A 20693-nucleotide genomic window follows, 5' to 3' on the forward strand; every position below is an offset into this window, starting at 1 on the left:
CAGACGTAGGATCCAGGCCCCCCTCATCCTCACGAGGTAATCAGGCTGCTCAGTAGGGTTCTTCAACTTCAGACACTTCAACTGCTTTTTCCTAGCCACCTCTGGTATTAATGGATTTCTAAAATGGGTGTTCTGATCTATGTGTTGGGTAAGGCTTGATTCAAACAATTATGCTTGCACTGGCAACAAAACGCACAATTTTAAAAGTTCCAATATGCGGCCAAATGTATGAAGTGGCAATGAAGAAAACTTAGTTTAATGCATCTGCCCCTCTTTTTAATTGGTCTGAAGGACAAATCAGTGCCAATTTCTGACCTTTAGTGCCCAGAGTGACAATACTGTGTCCCTTGGCGAAAGCGTTTTTTGCCCCACTTCTGCCCCCCATTTCACCATCCATCAACATCGAGGGTTAATACCCTCTGCTGGACGCTGCCTTCACCCTTTAGGTCCCTTGGCAAAAGGTATGTGTTTTGACCCAGCGCTCACTGTGCCTATTTTCTTTAATTCCCCCGTTCTTTTGCATTCAGCACGCCCTCCCATGCCTGCCACCGACCTCACTTCCCAGCCCACTGTCCAGCTCCAGCCTGCCGCACCCATCACTGACCCCGATTGGCCATTTCACCTTTGAATTACAACCAACCCAGAATGCCCCCTGCCCGTTGCAGCCCCTTGCGGCAAAGGGCCCCAAGGCAAAGGGCAGCTCCAACAGAAGCAGCCCCAGTCCCTTCCGGTGTTAGCAGGGGAAGCATGAAGTAGGCAGCCCTCAACCAACATCAACAAAGAGGGGTGTGGACAGGGGGGCACAGCAATCACTGTGCCCCACCAAACTGGCCCACCTCTCGTATCTTATCTTCCCCACCACACATTAGCCTAAAGCCTGCATGATGTACCACTCTCTTCTTGGCAACTGTTAACCTCATATATCCACTAAGCTGTCATCTAGAATGCCTAGCCATCTCTCACATCTAGATGAACTGTACCCTAACTGTGCTAGTCACTCCGGCTAGAACTGACTATTAGCCAGGGCCGCATTCAGATAGTACTGTCAATATTAGCTTGCATCACATAAAGACAGGATTGTGAATATTAGTCAATGCCACATTCAGATAGAATTGTGAAGGTTAGCTTGCGTCGCATCTTGATAGGATCATGAATACTGGCCTGTGCCACATTTAGATAGAAATTTGTAGTTAATCACGTGCCACATCTAGAAAGAATTTGGAAATTAGCATGCATCACATCTAGATAGTGATGCAACTTACCAACCCACTGAAAATCCCACTCTGTCCATACACCTCTCAAACACAACCACACATCTAAACCACAGCAGACCGCACAAACTTCACTACAACAAAACAAATCACACAGCCTTGCACACCAGAACACGACAGCTACCAACCAAAAAACACAACTAAGCTCAGCGAACAGTGCTAACCGAACGGAAGCTGCCAACAGCACATCACTGCTCTTTTGCACTTTTCCCGCTCAGTCCTAGTGACTCACCCCTGCCCCCTTTCCTTTCCAGATCTGCCAGGGAAACAATCCGGTGGCGATATTGCGTGATACAAATGTTCTTTAACATTAACATTTCAGAGGGTTCTGGGTCGATCCTCTTGGGAGAATACATCATGACTTGTATCTACATGAGAGGAAACAGCGCAAGAACATGGATACCCCCCTGCCCATCCTGCCGTCCTGTACATACACAACTCCCTTTCCTCCAAATACATGTACACCAATAGGGAACTGCTTCTCTGCTGAGTAGGTTAATTCTGGGGGGGCTGTGCAGTTGATGAGGGCCAACCAAGTGCAATGCAGCAGTGTGCCACCCTTTTTCTCCTTGGATGTTTTATGACCGGGTGCATTCTGCAGTTAGGGTCTTGCACCTTGTCAAGGACATTGTGTGGACTTGGGCTCATCAAAACCCAGAATCAAAGTTCACCTAAATTAGCTTTGAACACATTTGAGGAATACACGGACAACAAACTGAAGTTAAAAGAATTTACCTCAGGTTTGTAGGAAAGACCAAAAGTATTGTAAAAAAAATCTTTGTGCAAGAGAAGGATTTGCACCAGTAGTGCACAAGGTAGGAAACAGCCAGGTCAAGATGAGAGAAGGGGTATCAAAGGAATAAAGCAATTCATGTGGGAGAAGAAACTATCCAATAGTTTGCGAAGCAACATCTTTGGCACAAATTGTGCAGGCATTAAACCACAGCTGGAAATGTGTGAATCTATGATCAACAACGATTTCCTGTCAGACAGGCACAATTATTCTAGAGGGTACCGGTAGTTTCTGGCATCATTGTAACGCTCACCTGACTCCCACGGAGGCGCTGGTCTAGTCTGGGTTGCTGTGGCCTCTTTGAGCGTGATACGCAGAACTCGGAACACCGACTGAACAGGACCCTCAAATCTTGCTCGTCTGGCCCGTAGGAATATCCTTCTGCAGATGAGAAAGGGGATTAACAGTCTGCAGAATAGTGTGCTTGCTCCCCCTTTCCCCCTTCGTTGTTCTCCATCTTCCTCGAAATCCCCGGTTGAAGCTCACCTTATGGTTTGAAAGGATGAACTCTCCATCCTGCTTCTGGTGCAGGGGCATGTGTTTGTCCAGTTACTTCACTGGTTTTCAGAATGGCGCTGGCAAAATCCACTTGACTTTTCCGAGCGGAACGCCGTAAGTATGAAGATTACAAAAGTTTAAGTGTTGAGCCTCCTTTTCTGTTGCCTTCCTAACCTGTGATCTGTCCTTTATTTCAGGTGCAGAAGGAAGGCGATGCGTTGAGGGATTGAACTGCCGATGGTAAACTCAGGTGAGTTAGCGATGGGGGCGACCCCTCTTAATGTCTTTATATTCCTGCAGTAATGTCTTTTGTCCTTTCCCCATAGGGGCCGCGGTGCGGTACCTGCCAACGAAGTGGCGCCGACCCGAAATGAGGAATGGTCCACCAACAGAAGACCGGTAAGTGTTATGGTGGAAAATTAGGCTTTCCTCATATGTTCCTTCTGCTCACCTTTTCTCTCTTCTCTCCCCTAGGCGCAGAGATGTGGCGACCGGAGCAGACAGTCGCGGTGGAGCCAGAAGAACTCCCGAGGACAGGTGAGTGAAGCGCGGAGCTGCAGCGAGCAACGCAGTGCTTTTAAATGAAAGTCTTTTCTCAGGAACGCTGGCGTGAAGGTTCCGGATGCAGGTAAGAAGTTTGATAAAATTCTTGGTTTTCACCTTTCTCTTCTCTTCTTTCCTTACAGGGGTTCCAGGATCGAGGCGGGCGTGGCTGGAGACCAGATGCAGGAGCAGACACGGTGAGCGTTCAGCTGCTTGGATGCAGAACAACGAGAAGCATGAGCTACTGTCTGGGCGTGGCTTAAATAGCCCCCCCAAAGTAGTTCCAGGTAAGTATCCTTCCCTGGCCACGCCCGAGTGGCAAAATAGTCCCAATGAAAAAATAGTCCCTTTCAGGTCTCAGGGAGGCCTGAATCTTGCAGCATGGTCTGCATCAGGTAAGTGCACAAAACACCTTCCTTTATGAGCCTGGACTGATGTCCAACATGAGCCTGGCGCCAACGGCGCCAGGAGAGTCCACAGAGACCCTATAAGGGGCCGCTGGGCTTTTACCCGGGGGCATGATGCCTGCTCCCGGGGGTGCTGGGCCTGGCCTGGTGCTCCGGGGGTAGGCATCATGACAGCACCCCCCCCCCCCCAATGCCCCTCCCAAGGTCGTTCTCTCTGGAGGTTTCGGTTTGTTTGTTAAATTCCGATGGAACCTTTTTACCAGCCGAGGTGCATGTACGTGGTCGCTGGGTTCCCAAGACCTTTCCTGAGGCCCGTACCCTTTCCAATCAATTAGATAGAAAATTTTTGATTTTGAGATCTTAGAATCCAAAATGTTCTTCACCTCGAATTCAGGCTCCCCATCTATCTGGATTGGTTCTGGTGGCTTTATTAATCTGGTTCCTGGTTGCACTGGTTTCAAAAAGTGACACATGAAAAACGGGGTGAATCCGCATGTTAGCTGGTAGATCGAGCTTGACTGCCACTTGGTTAATTATAGTTTTGATCGAGTAAGGGCCCAAATACCTTGGATTAAAAGTTCGAGGTCCCTTGAGCAATAAGTGTTTGGTGGCCAAACATACTTGATCCCCTATTTAGTATGGAGGCGCCTCACTCCGATGCAGATCCGCATTCTTTTGTATTTCCCTTTCGCTTGTTGCAAATGTGCAGTTGCATCCTTGAAGGCTTGAGTTATCGTGGAATGCAAATGTCCACTGCGGGCATTTCAAGGCTCAGAGGTGAGTCCAGGTCTGAAGTACAAGGGTGATGTCCATATAGGGTATAAAAGGGGCTTTGTCCAGTTCCAGAGTGTACCGAGTAATTGTATGCATATTCGGCCACCCATAAAATATCCTTCCAATTACCCTCCGATTGGTGCAACATGCATCGTAGGTATTGTTCAAGGGTCTGGTTCGTTCTCCGTCTGACCATCGGTGTGGGTGGTGGCTGGTTGAGAGTCTTACGTCGATTTGTGCCAGTTGACAACACTTTCCCCAAAAATGAGAAATAAACTGGCTTCCTCGGTCGGAGACTAGTATAGACGGGAATCCATGCAAACGGATGATATTTTCGAGGAATTCCTTGGCTAGGACAGAAGCTGAAGGTAATCCTTTCAACGGAATAAAATGGGCCATCTTGGAAAATAAATCCACCACAACCAGAATAGTATTGTATCCATTACAAGGGGGCAGGTCCGTGATAAAATCTAGTGACAAGGTGTGCCAAGGTGCTGGTGGAATGTCTAAAGGCTGAAGAAGACGGCGGGTTTTGTCTTTTGGCCTTTGTTTTGCGCGCAAACTCCACAGGACATCACGAAAGATTTAATATCCTTTCGCCAGGAAGGCCACCAGAATTGTTGTTTAATTTTTTCCTCAGTTTTGGCAATGCCAGGATGTCCTTCCATCAGGGTATCATGATGACGGGAAATAACCAGTTCTTGCAATTCCTTTTCTGTCAGAAATGAGCGTCCTTGGAAGTAAGGTAGGCCATCGTTGACCGAAAAGTAAGACCCCCTTTGGATCCAATCCTGCAAGGTTGTAGAGTCCAGGAGTTGTTTTACACGTGCTTGAATGTCTTCAAGGGTTTGTAAAGAGGTTATCCCCAAAATTCTTTGTTCGGGAATTATCGGCACAGGTTCTGAGTTTGTGTCTATTTCTCCCATTCCTATTCGAGATAGCGCGTCCGCTTTGCCATTCTTACAGCCGGGGTGGTAAGTGATTACAAAATCGAACTCAGCAAAGAACAAGGCCCATCGGAGCTGACGTGACGATTGAACCTTGGCAGTTTTTAAATATTGTAAGTTTCAGTGATCACGGTGATGGTATGCCTGGCGCCAAGAAGATAATGCCGCCAAGCCTTAAAGGCGGACTTAATGGCTAATAATGCCTTGTCGGTGATTGCATAATTTACCTCAGGCGGCGACAACTTTCTGGACCAAAATGCTACGGGGTGCAGTTGGTTGGTTTCAGGGTCTCTCTGAGACAGGACAGCTCCCATGGCTAAACTGGACGCGTCGGTTTCAACTATATAAGGGAGATCGGGACGCAGGTGCTTCAAAATAGGTGCAGACGTGAATTTAGCTTTCAATTCCTGAAAGGCCTCTTCGGCTTCCTCGGTCCATTCGAAGCGTTTAATTTTTCGCAAGAGTGCAGTGATGGGTTGTACCACACGTGAATATTCCGGGATAAATCTGCGATAAAAAATAGCAAAACCAAGCATTCTTTGGACACCTTTCACCGAACTAGGTGATGGCCATTTGAGGATGGCATCCACTTTTCGCGAGTCCATTCAGGACCCCTTTAGGTGTCAGGATGAATCCAAGAAACTCAACCTTGGTGGTATGGAAAACGCACTTTTCCAGCTTTGGAAACAGTTTGTGCTGGCGCAATTTCTCAAGGACGGCCCGACATGCTTTCTGTGATCAGATTCCGAAGGAGTACACAAGAATGTCATCGATATATACGACAACACAAACATCGATGAGTTCCCGAAGGACATCGTTCATGAAGAATTGGAAGGCAGCAGGCGCGTTGCACAACCCGAAAGGCATCACCTGGTATTCGAATAATCCATATTTTGTACGGAAGGCCGTTTTCCATTCGTCGCCTTCTTTTACTCGCACCAGATGATAAGCCCCCCGGAGATCTAACTTGGTGCATACGCAAGCGTTCTTCACCTGGTCAAGGAGTTCAGGGATCAGAGGCAGAGGGTAACGGTTTTTAACAGTTATCTGGTTTAATGCGCGGTAGTCGATACAAGTTCTAAGGTCGCCTTCTTTTTTAGGCACGAAGAACAAAGCCGAGGATGCCAGAGACTTTGACGGGCGAATGAAACCATTGGCTAGGTATTGATCTAAATATTGTCTCAAATGCAGATTCTCAGGTTCAGTAAGGGCATAAATCCTGCTACAAGGGGGTTGTGCACCGGGCACCAGATCGATTTGGCAATCGTACGATCTGTGGGGAGGTAACGTGTTGGCCTGTTCCTGATCTACGAGGACCATTGGCACAATGAAATGCGAGGTCTGAGAGTTAGTTTTCAAGCTCGGCAAGCGGACCCCTATGCTTGTTGGGCGTGGTCGTTTCCCGAAACAGAGTCCTCATGGTTTTTATCAGCGGCTCCTACCACCTTCTTGGGCGGTTTTGCCGGGCAATCTCGTAGAAAGTGTCCAGAGGACCCACAATAAAGACATGCATCTGCCGTCTTCTTTCACGTTCTTTTTGAGTTAAAGGTCCTTTAACCCCTCCAATTTGCATAGGCTCAGAGACATCAGCACCCTTGGGGTTAGCGTGGGTCTTGACCAACACCCGGGTCTCAAACTTGGACCGATCGGCTTTTCTGTTTTGAAGTCTGTGATCCAATTGGACCACTAAGTCTATATATTCTGTGCATTCTTGGGGCGGATTTACAACTTGGGCCAGGACATCTTTAAGTTCTCCGCGTAGACCTCGATAAAATAACGTGATTCTTTTATCCTCTGGCCACCCAGTTTCCACAATTAGTCTATTAAAGGTTGGAATGTAGGATAGGAGGTCCTGATTGCCCTGTCGCAGGGATAGGAGTTCGTCATCCAGAGCCTGCCCCCGAGAGTGTCGAGCAAATAACCTTTCCATGCTTGCTTGAAATCCTTGAAAATCACGGAGGATCGGGTCATCTTGAGTAACCAATGGAACTGACCAATCGGCAGCACAGCCGCTGAGATATGACAATACAAAGGCTACCTTGGTCTGGTCATTAGGGAAGGCCCCAGGTCTGCATAGGAAGTGCAAACGACACTGATTCATGAATACGGCGAATCGTTTGGGGTCCCCAGCAAAGCGTTCGGGTGGGGCCAGCGGCATGTCTCCAGGTAGATTAATCTGCACAGGGTTACTGGGAACCACAGGAGCGGGGTTCCCCCGGAACCGGGTAGTGTGTGTCCAGCTTGACCTTGCAAAAACTGTCTAGCCAGGTCATCAGTTATTTCCTTTGATACAATCACTTCCCTCCTGAGAGCATTAGTCTCTTGACGAGCGGCGTGTACTTCGGGCCGTAATTCCCCCAGTAGTTGGGCCAACTAATCAGTCTCGGAAGTTTCCATTGCGCCTGGGTGGGAATTTGTAGGAAGGCTTCGCGTTCTGTAACGCTCACCTGACTCCCACGGAGGCGCTGGTCTAGTCTGGGTTGCTGTGGCCTCTTCGAGCGTGATACGCAGAACTCGGAACACCGACTGAACAGGACCCTCAAATCTTGCTCGTCTGGCCCGTAGGAATATCCTTCTGCAGATGAGAAAGGGGATTAACAGTCTGCAGAATAGTGTGCTTGCTCCACCCTTCCCCCTTCGTCGTTCTCTATCTTCCTTGAAATCCCCGGTTGAAGCTCACCTTATTGTTTGAAAGGATGAACTCTCCATCCTGCTTCTGGTGCAGGGGCGCATGTTTGTCCAGTTACTTCACTGGTTTTCAGAATGGCGCTGGCAAAATCCACTTGACTTTTCCGAGCGGAACACCGTTCAAGTTCAAGTGTTGAGCCTCCTTTTCTGTTGCCTTCCTAAGCTGTGATCTGTCCTTTATTTCAGGTGCAGAATGAAGGCGATGCGTTGAGGGATTGAATTGCCGATGGTAAACTTAGGCGAGTTAGCGATGGGGCGACCCCTCTTAATGTCTTTATATTCCTCCAGTAATTTCTTTTGTCCTTTCCCCATAGGGGCCGGGGTGCGGTACCTGCCAACGAAGCGGCGCCGACCCGAAATGAGGAATGGTCCACCAACAGAAGACCGGTAAGTGTTATGGCGGAAAATTAGGCTTTCCTCATATGTTCCTTCTGCTCACCTTTTGTCTCTTCTTCTCTCCCCTAGGCGCAGAGATGTGGCGACCAGAGCAGACAGTCACGGTGGAGCCAGAAGAACTCCTGAGGACAGGTGAGTGAAGCGCGGCGCTGCAGCGAGCAACGCGGTGCTTTTAAATGAAAGTGTTTTCTCAGGAACGCTGGCGTGAAGGTTCCGGATGCAGGTAAGAAGTTTGATAAAATTATTGGTTTTCACCTTTCTCTTCTCTTCTTTCCTTATAGGTGTTCCAGGATCGAGGCGGGCGTGGCTGGAGACCAGATGCAGGAGCAGACACGGTGAGCGTTCAGCTACTTGGATGCAGAACAATGCAAAGCGTGAGCTACTGTCTGGGCGTGGCTTAAATAACCCCCCCAAAGTAGTTCCAGGTAAGTATCCTTCCCTGGCCACGCCCGAGTGGCAAAATAGTCCTAATGAAAAAATAGTCCCTTTCAGGTCTCAGGGAGGCCTGAATCTTGCAGCATGGTCTGCATCAGGTAAGTGCACAAAACACCTTCCTTTATGAGCCTGGCGCCTAGACTGATGTCCAACATGAGCCTGGCGCCAACGGCGCCAGGACAGAGTCCAAAGAGCCCCTATAAGGGGCCGCTGGGCTTTTACCCGGGGGCATGATGCCTGCTCCCGGGGGTGCTGGGCCTGGCCTGGTGCTCCGGGGGTAGGCATCATGACAATCATAGACACCTTAATTCTCTCCCTTCCACTTTCTCCATTCATCTTCCCAGATCACTCACCATGAATAAACCCACTGCTCACGCAAACTACCCAGCCAACTATCTGCCTGTCTCGCATCATCATTGCCAAGTTGTGAATATGTATGGTTTATCCTTAAGACTACCTGGACTATTGGATTTTTGGACTGATTCTCCTAAGTGGGAACCTTTTTCCACAGTGACTCATTCTTTTACTCTGGCCAGGGGGAACCTTTTTACCTCTTTTGGATACTTTTTAATGGAGTAATGCTTTCCTCCATCTTTTGTGGCATTTACCTTTTATTATTGAAGCACACAGCACTTTGTGCAGTTTTGCTGAGAGCTCCTTGAGCTTCCCCTTTTTATTTGATCTGTCTTAAGTAACACATTTTGGCAAGGGGACACTTTGTCCTACCTGTATTTTATTTTGCTAGATCAGCACACCCCACCTTAAGTGGAGTGCTAAGGGGAAACAATGTTTCAGCTTTCCTGCTTTTCCAGTAACCTTTAGTTACTATCCCAAGTTCATCTGACTGGCTGTTGGCAGTGTACCATTTTGTGGACTTTTTTCCACAGGCGGCCTTGGCAGCTGAAGTAAGGGACACATTTGCCTAAAATGGTGGCTGTACTTTTTTAAGCCCTGTTCTTGATGACTTGTTCCATCTTGAGGCTTCTTCTACCTGCCTGGGTGGGGGAGGTCTTGATGTATCTTTTGTCTTTGGCTGGCTTCCCTTGGAAAGCCCGCCAAGACAGAGTGCATGAAAGGACAGGAAGTGGAGGAGGTGACTGAAACTCCCCATGTCGTCCTGCAGCATGCCTGCCAGAAACCAGTTTGTGCTGGGAGGCTTGCTGTCCCCATTGGACAGCACCCTCTCGCCCCCCAAGTTTGAATGCATGCATGTCTGGTGATTGGTGGGCTCAGCCAGGTTTTCCAGCATAAAATGAGGGGGTGCTGGAGCAGAAATTCAGTAGATCACTGGACTGAAGATCCAAAGAGGAATTTGTAAAAGGACGTCCGCATCCACTTCCAAGCGACTGCCAGAGCCGTTGAGCGACCACCGCAGACTGACCCCGAATTCCGAGCGACAGGGAAGATCTTCAGAAGACTACCTTCCTTTCCCTGGACTGGTGGGCCTAACCAGTCTCAAGACCAGCTGCATTTTGCACCGTCCCTCGAAGCGCTGTGACCTTCCGGGCTTGCAAATCCCTGATACACAGGGACCAGTGCCTTTTTGTAGTGCATTGTCTTGTGAAGTGCAGTGCAGTTTCAGCTGACCCCTTGTGGGCATCCTTCTGGGCCTGCAGTAACTCTTTCCCGCTCCTAGACCGACAGCAGGAGAGCAGTCTGCCCAACGACAGCCTCTGGTATTCCAAAACCCGTGAAGGGCTCCAACGAGTCAGTGCTGTGAGCATCTGCTGCTTGGCGTCCCACTGCAAGAGTGCAATCGTCTAATCCCTCCAAAGTTCTTTCTTCATCACCAAAGGACAAGAAACCCAAACCAGGGTCTGCCGTCACGTCACCTTGGGGACTGTCCTGTGGAATCTTCTTGTTCATTGAAAAGGTACTGTCCCGCTCCTAGGTGCTTACCTGGGCTTGCTGCGTTGCCTTTTGTTCCTGTGGGATGCATTCAGCCCACAGGAACAAAATTCTTGGGACTACATTGAGCTACATTGGGGTGAACAACCTATTGTGCGCTACCTTGCCTTGGGGCAATCCGGATAGGGAAACTGTGCAAACCTGTTACCAACGTGCAAACTTGAATAGTTTTCTGTTGGACTCTGCTGCTTGGATACCTGAATTCTGCTTTCTTGCCTTGTCCTTCCTCAGCCCTTGATCACTGGTGCCCCAGTGTCCCCTATGACTTTGTGATACTCACCCAAACAGGGTTGGACTTTCTAAGATAGGGCTAGCTAATGTTATAAACATTTCACATTTTCTCTAGGTTTGCATTTATGTTTTAGGAGTTATGTTGTGTTTCCTTTATTGCTATTTTAAAGTATATAACTCTGTGAATATTGAAACTGTTGTATTATAATATTGTGTGAATGTACTTACCCGATTTGAATGCTATAAGCCTTAGTGTATTTAAATACCTATTTTTATATAACTCCTATCGTGTAAGAGTTTCCTTGAACTAAGTGTATGCTCTGAGATCTGTGTGCCTCACTTCAGTCCTCCTCCCTCCTAGACCAAGCCTGGCTGCTCAACCATTGCTACTAGACCTTTGGGGAGTTCAGGCCAAACCTAAGGGGTGCAACCCTGTTCATCTAAGGTGGCTTTTCTTAAGTATTGTCACAGACAGGACTTTGGCAACACCCTAACACCACCTCTCTGAAACCTCTACTGCTCCGTGACTTCTCACATCTATTGGATAACGATGCTCACATCTTTCTTTCCCTTCTTTAGCTTAGAGATATTGTTGCACATCAACAACTGCCCCTCTATGTGTCACTGGACGTTGCAGAGCTGTCGGATTTTAAACTCCTCTAAAAATGAAGTGACTGTTCTCGTGGCCTCCAAAGCAGCACACCTTTTCCCATCTTCTATGTATTCCCAAAGACTGCCTCAGCCCCATCCCAGTGGCTCTTAATCTAGGGATTCTGTTTAGCAACAAACTCGAGCTCAAGCAGGTCCACCGCCATAAAATCTGATGACCTCTCAACATTCACTCCAAAAACACTTCTTGCCGCCAGCGCCCCTCTCCCCCTGGTCGCCAGCAGACTGGATTACTGCTGTCTCCTCATGTGCTCTCCTCCCTCTTCTCTGTGCCTTTCAACAAGGTGCATATATTTACAACGTCCCACTATCCTTGTCTACCTGCGCACAGCACATTGGCACAAGTCTTCTATTCTTGAAAAATCACCCCTATCCAAATGTCTTCTGACCTTGTTTAAATCCATTTGTGAGCTAGCGCCCCTAACCTGTCTGAATCCATCCATCACATCTCCATCCGCTATGCACCCAAGCTCTCCTCAACCTCACTGCCCCATTGACCCCTAGAGCCACCCATTATTGCTCCTTCCCTGCGTTTTGCACCCCATCCATGAATCTCCTTACACCTAGCAATTAAGGAAATAATCCAGAAGCGACTGGCTTAAGGATTGCCCTTAAGAACCACTTTGTTCTACCGTGTTTTAAGGTGCAATCTCCCGCCATGCTCCCTAAATCAGCGGTCTGCAGTTTAGGCTTTTCAGAGGATGTGTACGACCCCTATGATCCCTCACCATTGACTATGCAAGCTGGGGCTGATGGGAGCGGGTGAAAAATATCTTGACAGCCAAAGGTTGAAGACCCCTGCCCAAAATTATCTGCAACATCCATCACCCCTTGATGCAGATCTATACATACTGTAATTACTGACGATGTATTTAATGTGACTTAAAAATGTTCCTATTCACTATCTCCAACACCTTCCCCTACAACCTGTAGTAATGCCATTGGATTAATATGTAAAGCACCCAGTACTGTGCTCTTGCTCCAGTAATCAATATGTCCTCTGTACGGTACTTGTTGGTGATGCACAAAGCATTATAAAGGCTAAACTCCAAACCTTTTGAGGCTCTTGCCCCTCACATAGCAAAACGATCAAAGGGAAGAAGTCCAAGCTAGTACGCAAAGAGAAGACTCACAATCAGTCCTCCTCCTGCCATGGCCCGACCATCTGGAACACAAGCCCAGTAGAGGCTCGAAATGCCCCTACCATCCTCCAGTTCTACAAAACCCATGCCTCTTTCAATAATACCTGCCAGGGGAAGAAAAATCGCTCTCGAACTCCAACAGTACTGCGTGAATGTATAAAATGCCATGCCACATTCTGGCACAATCCAGTTGCAAAGTGCTCTGCTGCTCATGAGCTAGGCTTGCGTTATAAGCAATAGAATAAAAAGGTTGATATAATAGTGACAGAAAGCATGTCACTAAAGGCTTAAAATGACTTTTCTGTTCCGTTTGACAAGCTCATTCTATGCAAAAGCAAAGGGCCACTAAAGATGCTTCTTATTAAGTAACCAGAAAGAAAGCATGCTGTAGAGCATACATCTGTACAAGGACACTTTGACCCAAGGTGTTGTACAAATACCTTGGCAAATGGAGAGGGACATAAACTGCATAGAATGTAGCTGGTCAGAAGAGATTTAGGGGAGTGAAAACGTGGTGAAAAACAGATTCACCAAAAAGAGGTAAACGTGTAGAAAAACAAGCAGCCTTCACTAGGAGGTGAGAAGAATGTATGTAGAATTGCTGATAGCTTCCCTGGACTTCACATAACTTCCATGTGCACAACATGGTGCTGCTTCCTCTCTGGCAGTCCGGCAGTAAAGGTACTGTTATTTATCCAGATCTATGCTTACTTTTCTTTCAATATGCTGCAGTCATGGGACTTGTGGGGAGGATGGACAAAAGAGGTGAAGAGATATTAATTGCCCTTGCTGGAAAAGAGAACTCATTCAAACACTGCCATTTATTCTGAGCAGCCTACCATTCCATCATTATTCTGGCTGCTTGTCCACTACAGAAGTAGAAAGCCCAAATACAATCAGATATCCTCACCTACCAAAAGAGGCAATGCAGCCAGAACTGTTAAGTCACTTCCCCCCCTCTAAATGAGATTACAAGTAACTGGACATACGTTTCCCAGTCATCAGTGAGGTGTAGCTCGCAACTCTAGGCACAAAGCTCAGGACCCAGTCATGGTATGTCATTTGTTTTTTATACTTCAAAAATCACCACTCTAGTGGTCTTCAATAGCTTGGCCACGTCCTTATGGAGGTGAATTGTGACCCTTCCCAGGATAGCAGCCAGACCTTGGTGTGTGGGGTACAAACGGAATGAGGCCAAGGAGAGCGGGAAATGGTAAAGAGTGGGAAAAGTCAGGGAGACAGACTTAACTCGCAACATACAGGGAAATTAAAACGTAAGGGTGAATTATAGTGATCGGTGAGGAGTGTATAGTTTTCAGTGTTTTGACCAGAAGAAAATGTAATCAAAAGGGAAAAGAGCTTCCGTTACTGGCCGGCAGAACTTTCATGGAGGCCATTACAGGTGTGTTGGTGATATTCAGGAACATTTAAGAGCCATCAAAAATAATGATACCAGATATCCAATGGCAATACATTTCAACCAAGAACACCAACTGAATGAAATCAAAAACATTAAATTCCTTGGCCTAGAAAGAGTTGACAAACCAGAGAGAGGAGGAAACAGAGAAATTTTGTTGAGAGGCAAAATGGATATGCACTCTGGATACGTGCCAATCAGGCCTGAATTCGGAAAATGAAATGGCCTACGGCTATGAACACTATACTTTCTGCATTCATCACTATATAATGTTCATTTCTTGCATATATTTGGTGTTTATATTTATTGTTTATAATGTGCAACACATCAATTTGTTGTTTCTTTTGTATGTCATACTCTGTGAATCATCATTATGTATGCGGGCTGAATTAATTATGGCCATGCTAGGCAACATGAATTGTCCTTTCTCTTCTCTTTTTTTTCTTTGGATTAAAATCATTCCCCTTTTTTTCTTTCTCTAAATATTTTAAATATCCTTGATTTACATAATTTTATTCTTTCCCAAAATCTTTTCAATAAAAATTTGTTCATGCTTAAACTTACCTTCCAATTTTAGGTACAAAATGCTAGAAAAAATAGTCCTTCCATAAGAAAGGACTAGTTATGCGATCCTCAGTAGTGGTAAACGGCCGCCTGACCTTTTTAGCGTGACGCGTGACATCATCGTGTAACGTAACGCGGTGACGTCATACGTCACGCAATCGCAGGCTTTAAAAGAGAAAAGAAAGCCAAACAATCCACCAGCGCAGATCCTGGCGACTGGTGGCAATCGATCCTGAGGAACAGCAGAAAAAAAGGTAATTAACTTATAGAGGAAGTAGCAGTAGCCTCCCAAATGGAAATAGAAAAAGACTATGATAAAATACATGATTAATATATGGTCTAAAAAATTGATTTTCTATTATTAGGCAAAAAAAATATTTTGAAGAATTGCTTTGAAAACAAGAATAAATTCTGTTAATGACAAAATATAAATGGGATGTTTATAATTCCTAAATGTAATAAATGATTAATATATGGTCTAAATAATTGACTTTCTATTATTCTTAGGCAAAAAAATATTTTGGAAGGAATTGTTTTGAAAATAAGAATAAATACTGCTGATGACAATACAGATATGAACATTTAGAGAGAATGTTGGTTGAGATATAAAGAATAAGAAAATTAGGTGAGTATCAAATAAATCATTTAATTTAAATAATTATTCTTTCTCCCTACCATTTCGATTAAATATTTTCTGATTCAAATTCTGACTATTATTCTATTCTATTTTTTTTTCTTCTATACTTTCCTTTTAGTATCTCTCCTGAAGAACCACGGATAATCATCGTGGGGAAACACGTGTTGAGAGCAAAAAATGTGAATGGAAAAAAGGAAAAAAAGTGTGTATGTGGACATTTACAAATACATGAAGGAAATTTAAAGTTGCATGAAAATTAATGCAAGTTTAAAAAATAAAATATAATTTTTTGGAACAGCAATCAAAGAATTACCTATATTATTTTTACCAGAAGCGCAACCCACTATGGTGCTTTTACAATAAGAAAATTGTTTTAGGATATTGCTGCAGTCGCAATATAAGCACTTAGGGTGCAGAATCTGGGTCAACAAATAAATTCTTTTTAGGCACATCATTGATATCGCCAAAGTAGGAAAATAAAGCCAAAAAGGACTGCAAAATAGTTAAACAAAGTGTTGGTGATATTACGTTTATTCATGTTCTGCATTTATAAATGGCCTTGAGATTCACTTGAGTTCCTATGAGTTATGGGGGCTGCTAACAAGATAATCACACTGGATGCCAACTGCCGATGGCTGGAGAGGGTCTGGCAAGGCCAAGGCCACTGAATGAGGTGTCAGAGCAAGGAATTGGCTGTGTGTGAAATGAGTGACACAAAAGTAGTTTTTTCAAAAAGGATCTCTCTCACCATTAGCCATACTATATTGGCCTTGGGTGCAGAAAAGCGAACAAGTGTCGCCCCTGTATGTTACGTTACTTTACATGTGTATGGCGCCTACGGTAAACCCATGAGGCCGCCTGGCCACATTTCAGAGTGAGGGACAGACCCTTTTGGGATGGGACCTAACCAGATATGATTTCCCGAATGGAAGGATGCTCATTGCAAAAGCCAAGTGTCATAATTAACATACAACTTCTCTATCCAGAATTCATATTTGCAAAGTCAGGGGGGCCTCATATCCTTAGGCTGTTGGAGTCCAGTTTTACTCTTGGGCAGGTATTTACAACTTCTGGCTCAACAGATAGTTTGATCTACATATCCCATCAATCCTAGCCAGCCTATTCAATGGCAAGATCATGGGAGGCCTATGTGCATCGAAAGCTGCAGGTTGCAGACCCCTGCACTACACTAGAATCTGGCTCGTCACCTGAAAGGCTCACTCAGCCTCCCACCTAGCTAGGACCATGGTACCCATTTCTCCAGCACGAACACGAGCTGGGCAGTGCGGTCATGGGGGTTTATGCAGTACTATTGGCCTCTGGAAATAGGCAAATCTCCCTCTGAACAAAGAATCTGCTTTGACATTGAGGCTTCATTAACCGAGTGCTTGTGAGCCCGCTTACCTGATTGAAAGGGTAAAGGAGAGGGCTAGGTCTAAACATTGGCAAGCACAACTGGGTAAAAGGGTGGATAAAGCTTTAATAATCATGGGACGCAGTTCAGTAAACGACGTGCCAATCCACCAATAATATTTGACATTATTTGCCTTGCGCAGTCCGCACTTTACAGGTCAGGAAAGAGTCAGCCGTTTGCCCTTTAAAGAATGCTGTTGCAGTGGGGTTTGCAATTCATTTGTTCACCACAAACTCAGTAATTAGTGGCAGATCATGACAAGACCCACAAAACAATTGGGGGATGACAACAGTCATGTTCTCTGCAGTTGATTGACCATGGTTTCAAATAGGCAGGTTCAAAGTCACAGAAGTGGGGAAAAGACTGCTCACCAAAGGAAAAATACACAGTTCCACATGTATAAAAACAAACATCCATGGCTCTTGGTCTTGGGCACAGCCAGCTGGTCCGGACTGCTCAGAACTATGAATATTTTGATGGCGCAGCTTCCCGCACAACATGCTGGTCACCGCAATTCACAGAAAGCCAACCGTGCACAGTATTGGGTTTTACAGGGCAGGGCGTTCTCTATTTATTCTTCTTAAACTTCTTGAATTTCCGTCTGTCCATCTTGCCAGCAGGGCTCTTGTTTCGAGGTTTGCCAACCCCGGATTGGCTCTTGTTTGCAGGTTTGCCAGGTTTTTGTGGGGCACTGGGATGCTTCTGGAAAGGTTTATTTTTCTTCTTTAAACTCCTATGGGGCTGCTTGGCCGCCTTACCTGGCGCCGGTGCCACCTCTTTGGATGCATGGTTTCCTTGGGCCTTGCTCTTCTGTGTGGCCTGTTGTCCTGCTGAGGGCCCTGTTGATATGGGGGTGGTCGTAGCATCTGCACTGACTTCCTCTGTAGAGTCCCCTTCTGAAATGGAAGCAAGAGGAGGATTACAGTAAGGACCCAGCACAAATCAGAGTTATTTCCCTGTGATTGGATAGCAAAGGACCACTAGATGAAAATGGCAGCAAACGTCAAACACTGCAAGCTAGGAACATGGGAAAGCATGGGTTAACAGTATGAAAGGGGATGAGTATAAGTGGAAGGGGGGCAAGTGCAAACGCAGCAGAGAGCCAGCGGAGGAGACCACTCTGGAGGAAGATGTAAATGGTGTCAGCAGCTGACTAAGGTATGCAAGTCCTGGCTGCAAATTATGCTGTGGGAGCAGCACCAGCGATGGATATGGAAGGTGCGCTAATCATGGATGATGGGATAGGAGCCTAGTCTGCATGAGGAGGGATGGGGAGTATGGCAGGAGCACAGCCTGTGGGGCGGCAGCAGCCCCAGCTCTGGAAATACGGTAGGTTGCTACCTTACTCAAAGTTTGAGCCCAAGTAAGGGGCAATAGACGAGGGGGTTGGAAATGTGGGATTGACATGCGAGTAGCGAGTAAACGAGAGCCTTTTTGCCGATGTGGGACGATGTGGAGTGGAAATGGTAGAAGCACATGGGAGCGGAGTCGGGGGAGGTGGCGGGGGTGGGGGCTTTAAATGGCACAGGAACGCAGATATATAGGATAATGCAGAGGACATGGCCATGCAGGATGCTACGGAAATATCAAATGCACGGTTGATGAAGTCTATCAAGGTACATGGAGGTGGTCATACCTTTCACTGGTTTGGGAATTGTGTTGGAGAACTTCTTGAATTTTGCAACGAAGAAGCCATCCATGTTGTGCGTGTGGGGATAAAACCTTCTGGTAAGCTTCAGAGATGGATGAAAGCGCCGCTCTCTAAACCTGTACAAAGGAAAAAGAATGCAAGAAGCAGTCCGAGAATTAGTGAAAAGGGCAGGAGACAGGTGTGCAGAATATGCCCCAACAAGGGGACCAGGTTTTGGGAAATTTCACCGATTCTGGAAAAATACTTTCCGGCAAATACTCAAAACATTGATTACAGGGCTCCGCTAAACAGGCCTGGTATGAAGATGTGAGGACTAGCTTCACATTATTTAAATAAACCAATGGAGGGAAAGTCACGAAACAAACATTTCCTGAACACCTGGTGTTTCCTTTTAAGCGCCTAACCATCCAAGTAGTAGTATGCCACAGCAGACTAGGCAACCCTTCATAAGGAGTGAACTGGTTTAAAGGTAAATAGTTATGATCATCAACCAAAAAGGCAGTGCCCGCCCACACAACATACCTGTACAAATCTATTATTTATAATCTGTTATGCATAGAAGAACAAATTACTTACCAACTGGTAACATTCTTTCGACTGGATGTTCTTCCAACGTATTCCTCATCTTAGATTTATTCCATCCAGCTTTAGCTGCTTCAGAAATTTCTCAGCAGAGGGCGCCGTGCGCTGATGTCGTTGACTCCAAGTCCCTCGAAGGCCTCCGTCGAGGGTGACGTCATCGGGTATACAAGTAGCATGCACGGCGCCCGTTGGCCTCAGTTCTGTTTTCCCGCTCTTGCCTTGTTGTATAGATAGTGTAGGTAGCCAGGTGTCAGCCTTGCGAGAGTTGAAGTGGCAATAACCCGCAAAATCTACAGAGGGGTAGGATGGGAGGGCGATGAGGAATACGTTGGAGGAACATCCAGTCGAAAGAACGTTACCAGTCGGTAAGTAACTTGTTCTTCGAATGGATTGTGTCCTCCAACGTATTCCTCACCTTAGATAGACTCCCAATGCAGTGTAGAAAGCTCTCTGGAGGAGGGAGTAGATTTCTAATATTATATAGCCGAATATAGCACTGCTTTACCAAAAGCAAGCTCTTTAGACTGGGAAGCATCCAGACTACAGAATTTAGAAAACAAATACAGCGATGACCAAGTTGCTGCTTCACAAATAGATTTATGGGCACACCTCTTTGAAGGGCTGTCGAAGAGGCTATGCCTGTGGTAGAGTGGGCCCTTAAGCCTTCTGGTGGATCTTTGCCCGCCAATCTGAAGCATTCTGAAATGCAAAGCACAATCCATCGTGATATGGTTTGTTTTGACACTGATTGACCCAATTTCCTTCCGGTGTAGCCAATGAAAAGTTGATTATCCACTCTAAGCTTGGAAAGCATAGAAATGTAAAAGCTTAGAGCTCTTTTCGGGTCCAGCCTGTGCAATCTTCCTCCTCTTTACTGGGATGAGGTGGAGGATAGAACGCGTGCAGAATAATTTTCTGATTTAAATGGAAATCAGACACAACTTTAGGCAAAAATGAGGGTCTAACCCTCAATACCACTCTGTCCCTGTGGAACACAGAATAGGGTGGCCCAGAGGACAGTGCCTGCAATTCGCTCACTCTTCGTGCAGATGTTAAAGCAAATAGGAAAGCGGTTTTCAACGTTAGTAATCTTAATAGACAAGTGTGCAAGGGTTCAAAAGGGGCACACATTAAAAACTTCAGAACCAGATTAAGATCTCAAACTGGGACTTGAGAAGGAGGGAACACATTGGTGAGTCCCTTTAAGAATTGTATTATCAAAGGAATTCTAAAGTAGGAACATTCTTCCGAAGAGCGATTGAAAATGGAAAGCGCTGCAAGATAACCTTTAATTTTCCCCACATTGAGGCCTCTATTTGTCAGGGACAAGAGGAAGGACAACACTTCCGGGATAGAACACAGAAAAGGATCAACGTTCTTTTCCCTGCACCAGTTGCAAAACTTCTTCCAACGGCAACGGTACAGAGATTTTGTTGAAGGCCTTCTTGCCGAAAGCAACACCTCCATAACGTCATCTGGAAGGTCCCAATCCTTGTATCTCAGCCTTTCAGATACCAAGCATGAAGGTTGAGAGTCCTGACCTCTGGATGGAGAACCTGGCCCTCCATTTGTGAGAGAAGGTCCTCTCTCTGAGGAAGACGTAACAAGGGCAGATGTCCAGAAGGTCCGGGTACCATGTTCTCCTGGCCCAATCCGGGGCAATTAGGATCATGCAGTTTCCGAACCGTCTCAATCTCCTGATGACTTGAGGAATGACGGGAATCAG

At 46.2% G+C, this 20693-nt stretch overlaps 1 protein-coding gene across 2 annotated transcripts in view; it reads right to left on the reverse strand.

The window, feature by feature from the left end:
• Positions 1-16780: 16780 nt before the first annotated feature.
• The window catches only part of NOP2 (NOP2 nucleolar protein), a 385194-nt gene continuing 381281 nt past the window's right edge, over positions 16781-20693 (reverse strand). For both annotated transcript variants that reach the window (XM_069650683.1, XM_069650682.1), the window contains exons 16-17: positions 18371-18501; positions 16781-17630 (exon numbers count right to left, since the gene is read on the reverse strand). In XM_069650683.1, the coding sequence (XP_069506784.1) occupies positions 17302-17630; positions 18371-18501 (460 nt within the window). In that variant the 3' untranslated portion in view covers positions 16781-17301. The remainder of the gene's footprint in view (positions 17631-18370; positions 18502-20693) is intronic.

This window comes from Ambystoma mexicanum, chromosome 3p (genome assembly GCF_040938575.1).
Source record: "Ambystoma mexicanum isolate Mex_15411 chromosome 3p, UKY_AmexF1_1, whole genome shotgun sequence".
Classification (NCBI taxonomy): domain Eukaryota; kingdom Metazoa; phylum Chordata; class Amphibia; order Caudata; family Ambystomatidae; genus Ambystoma; species Ambystoma mexicanum.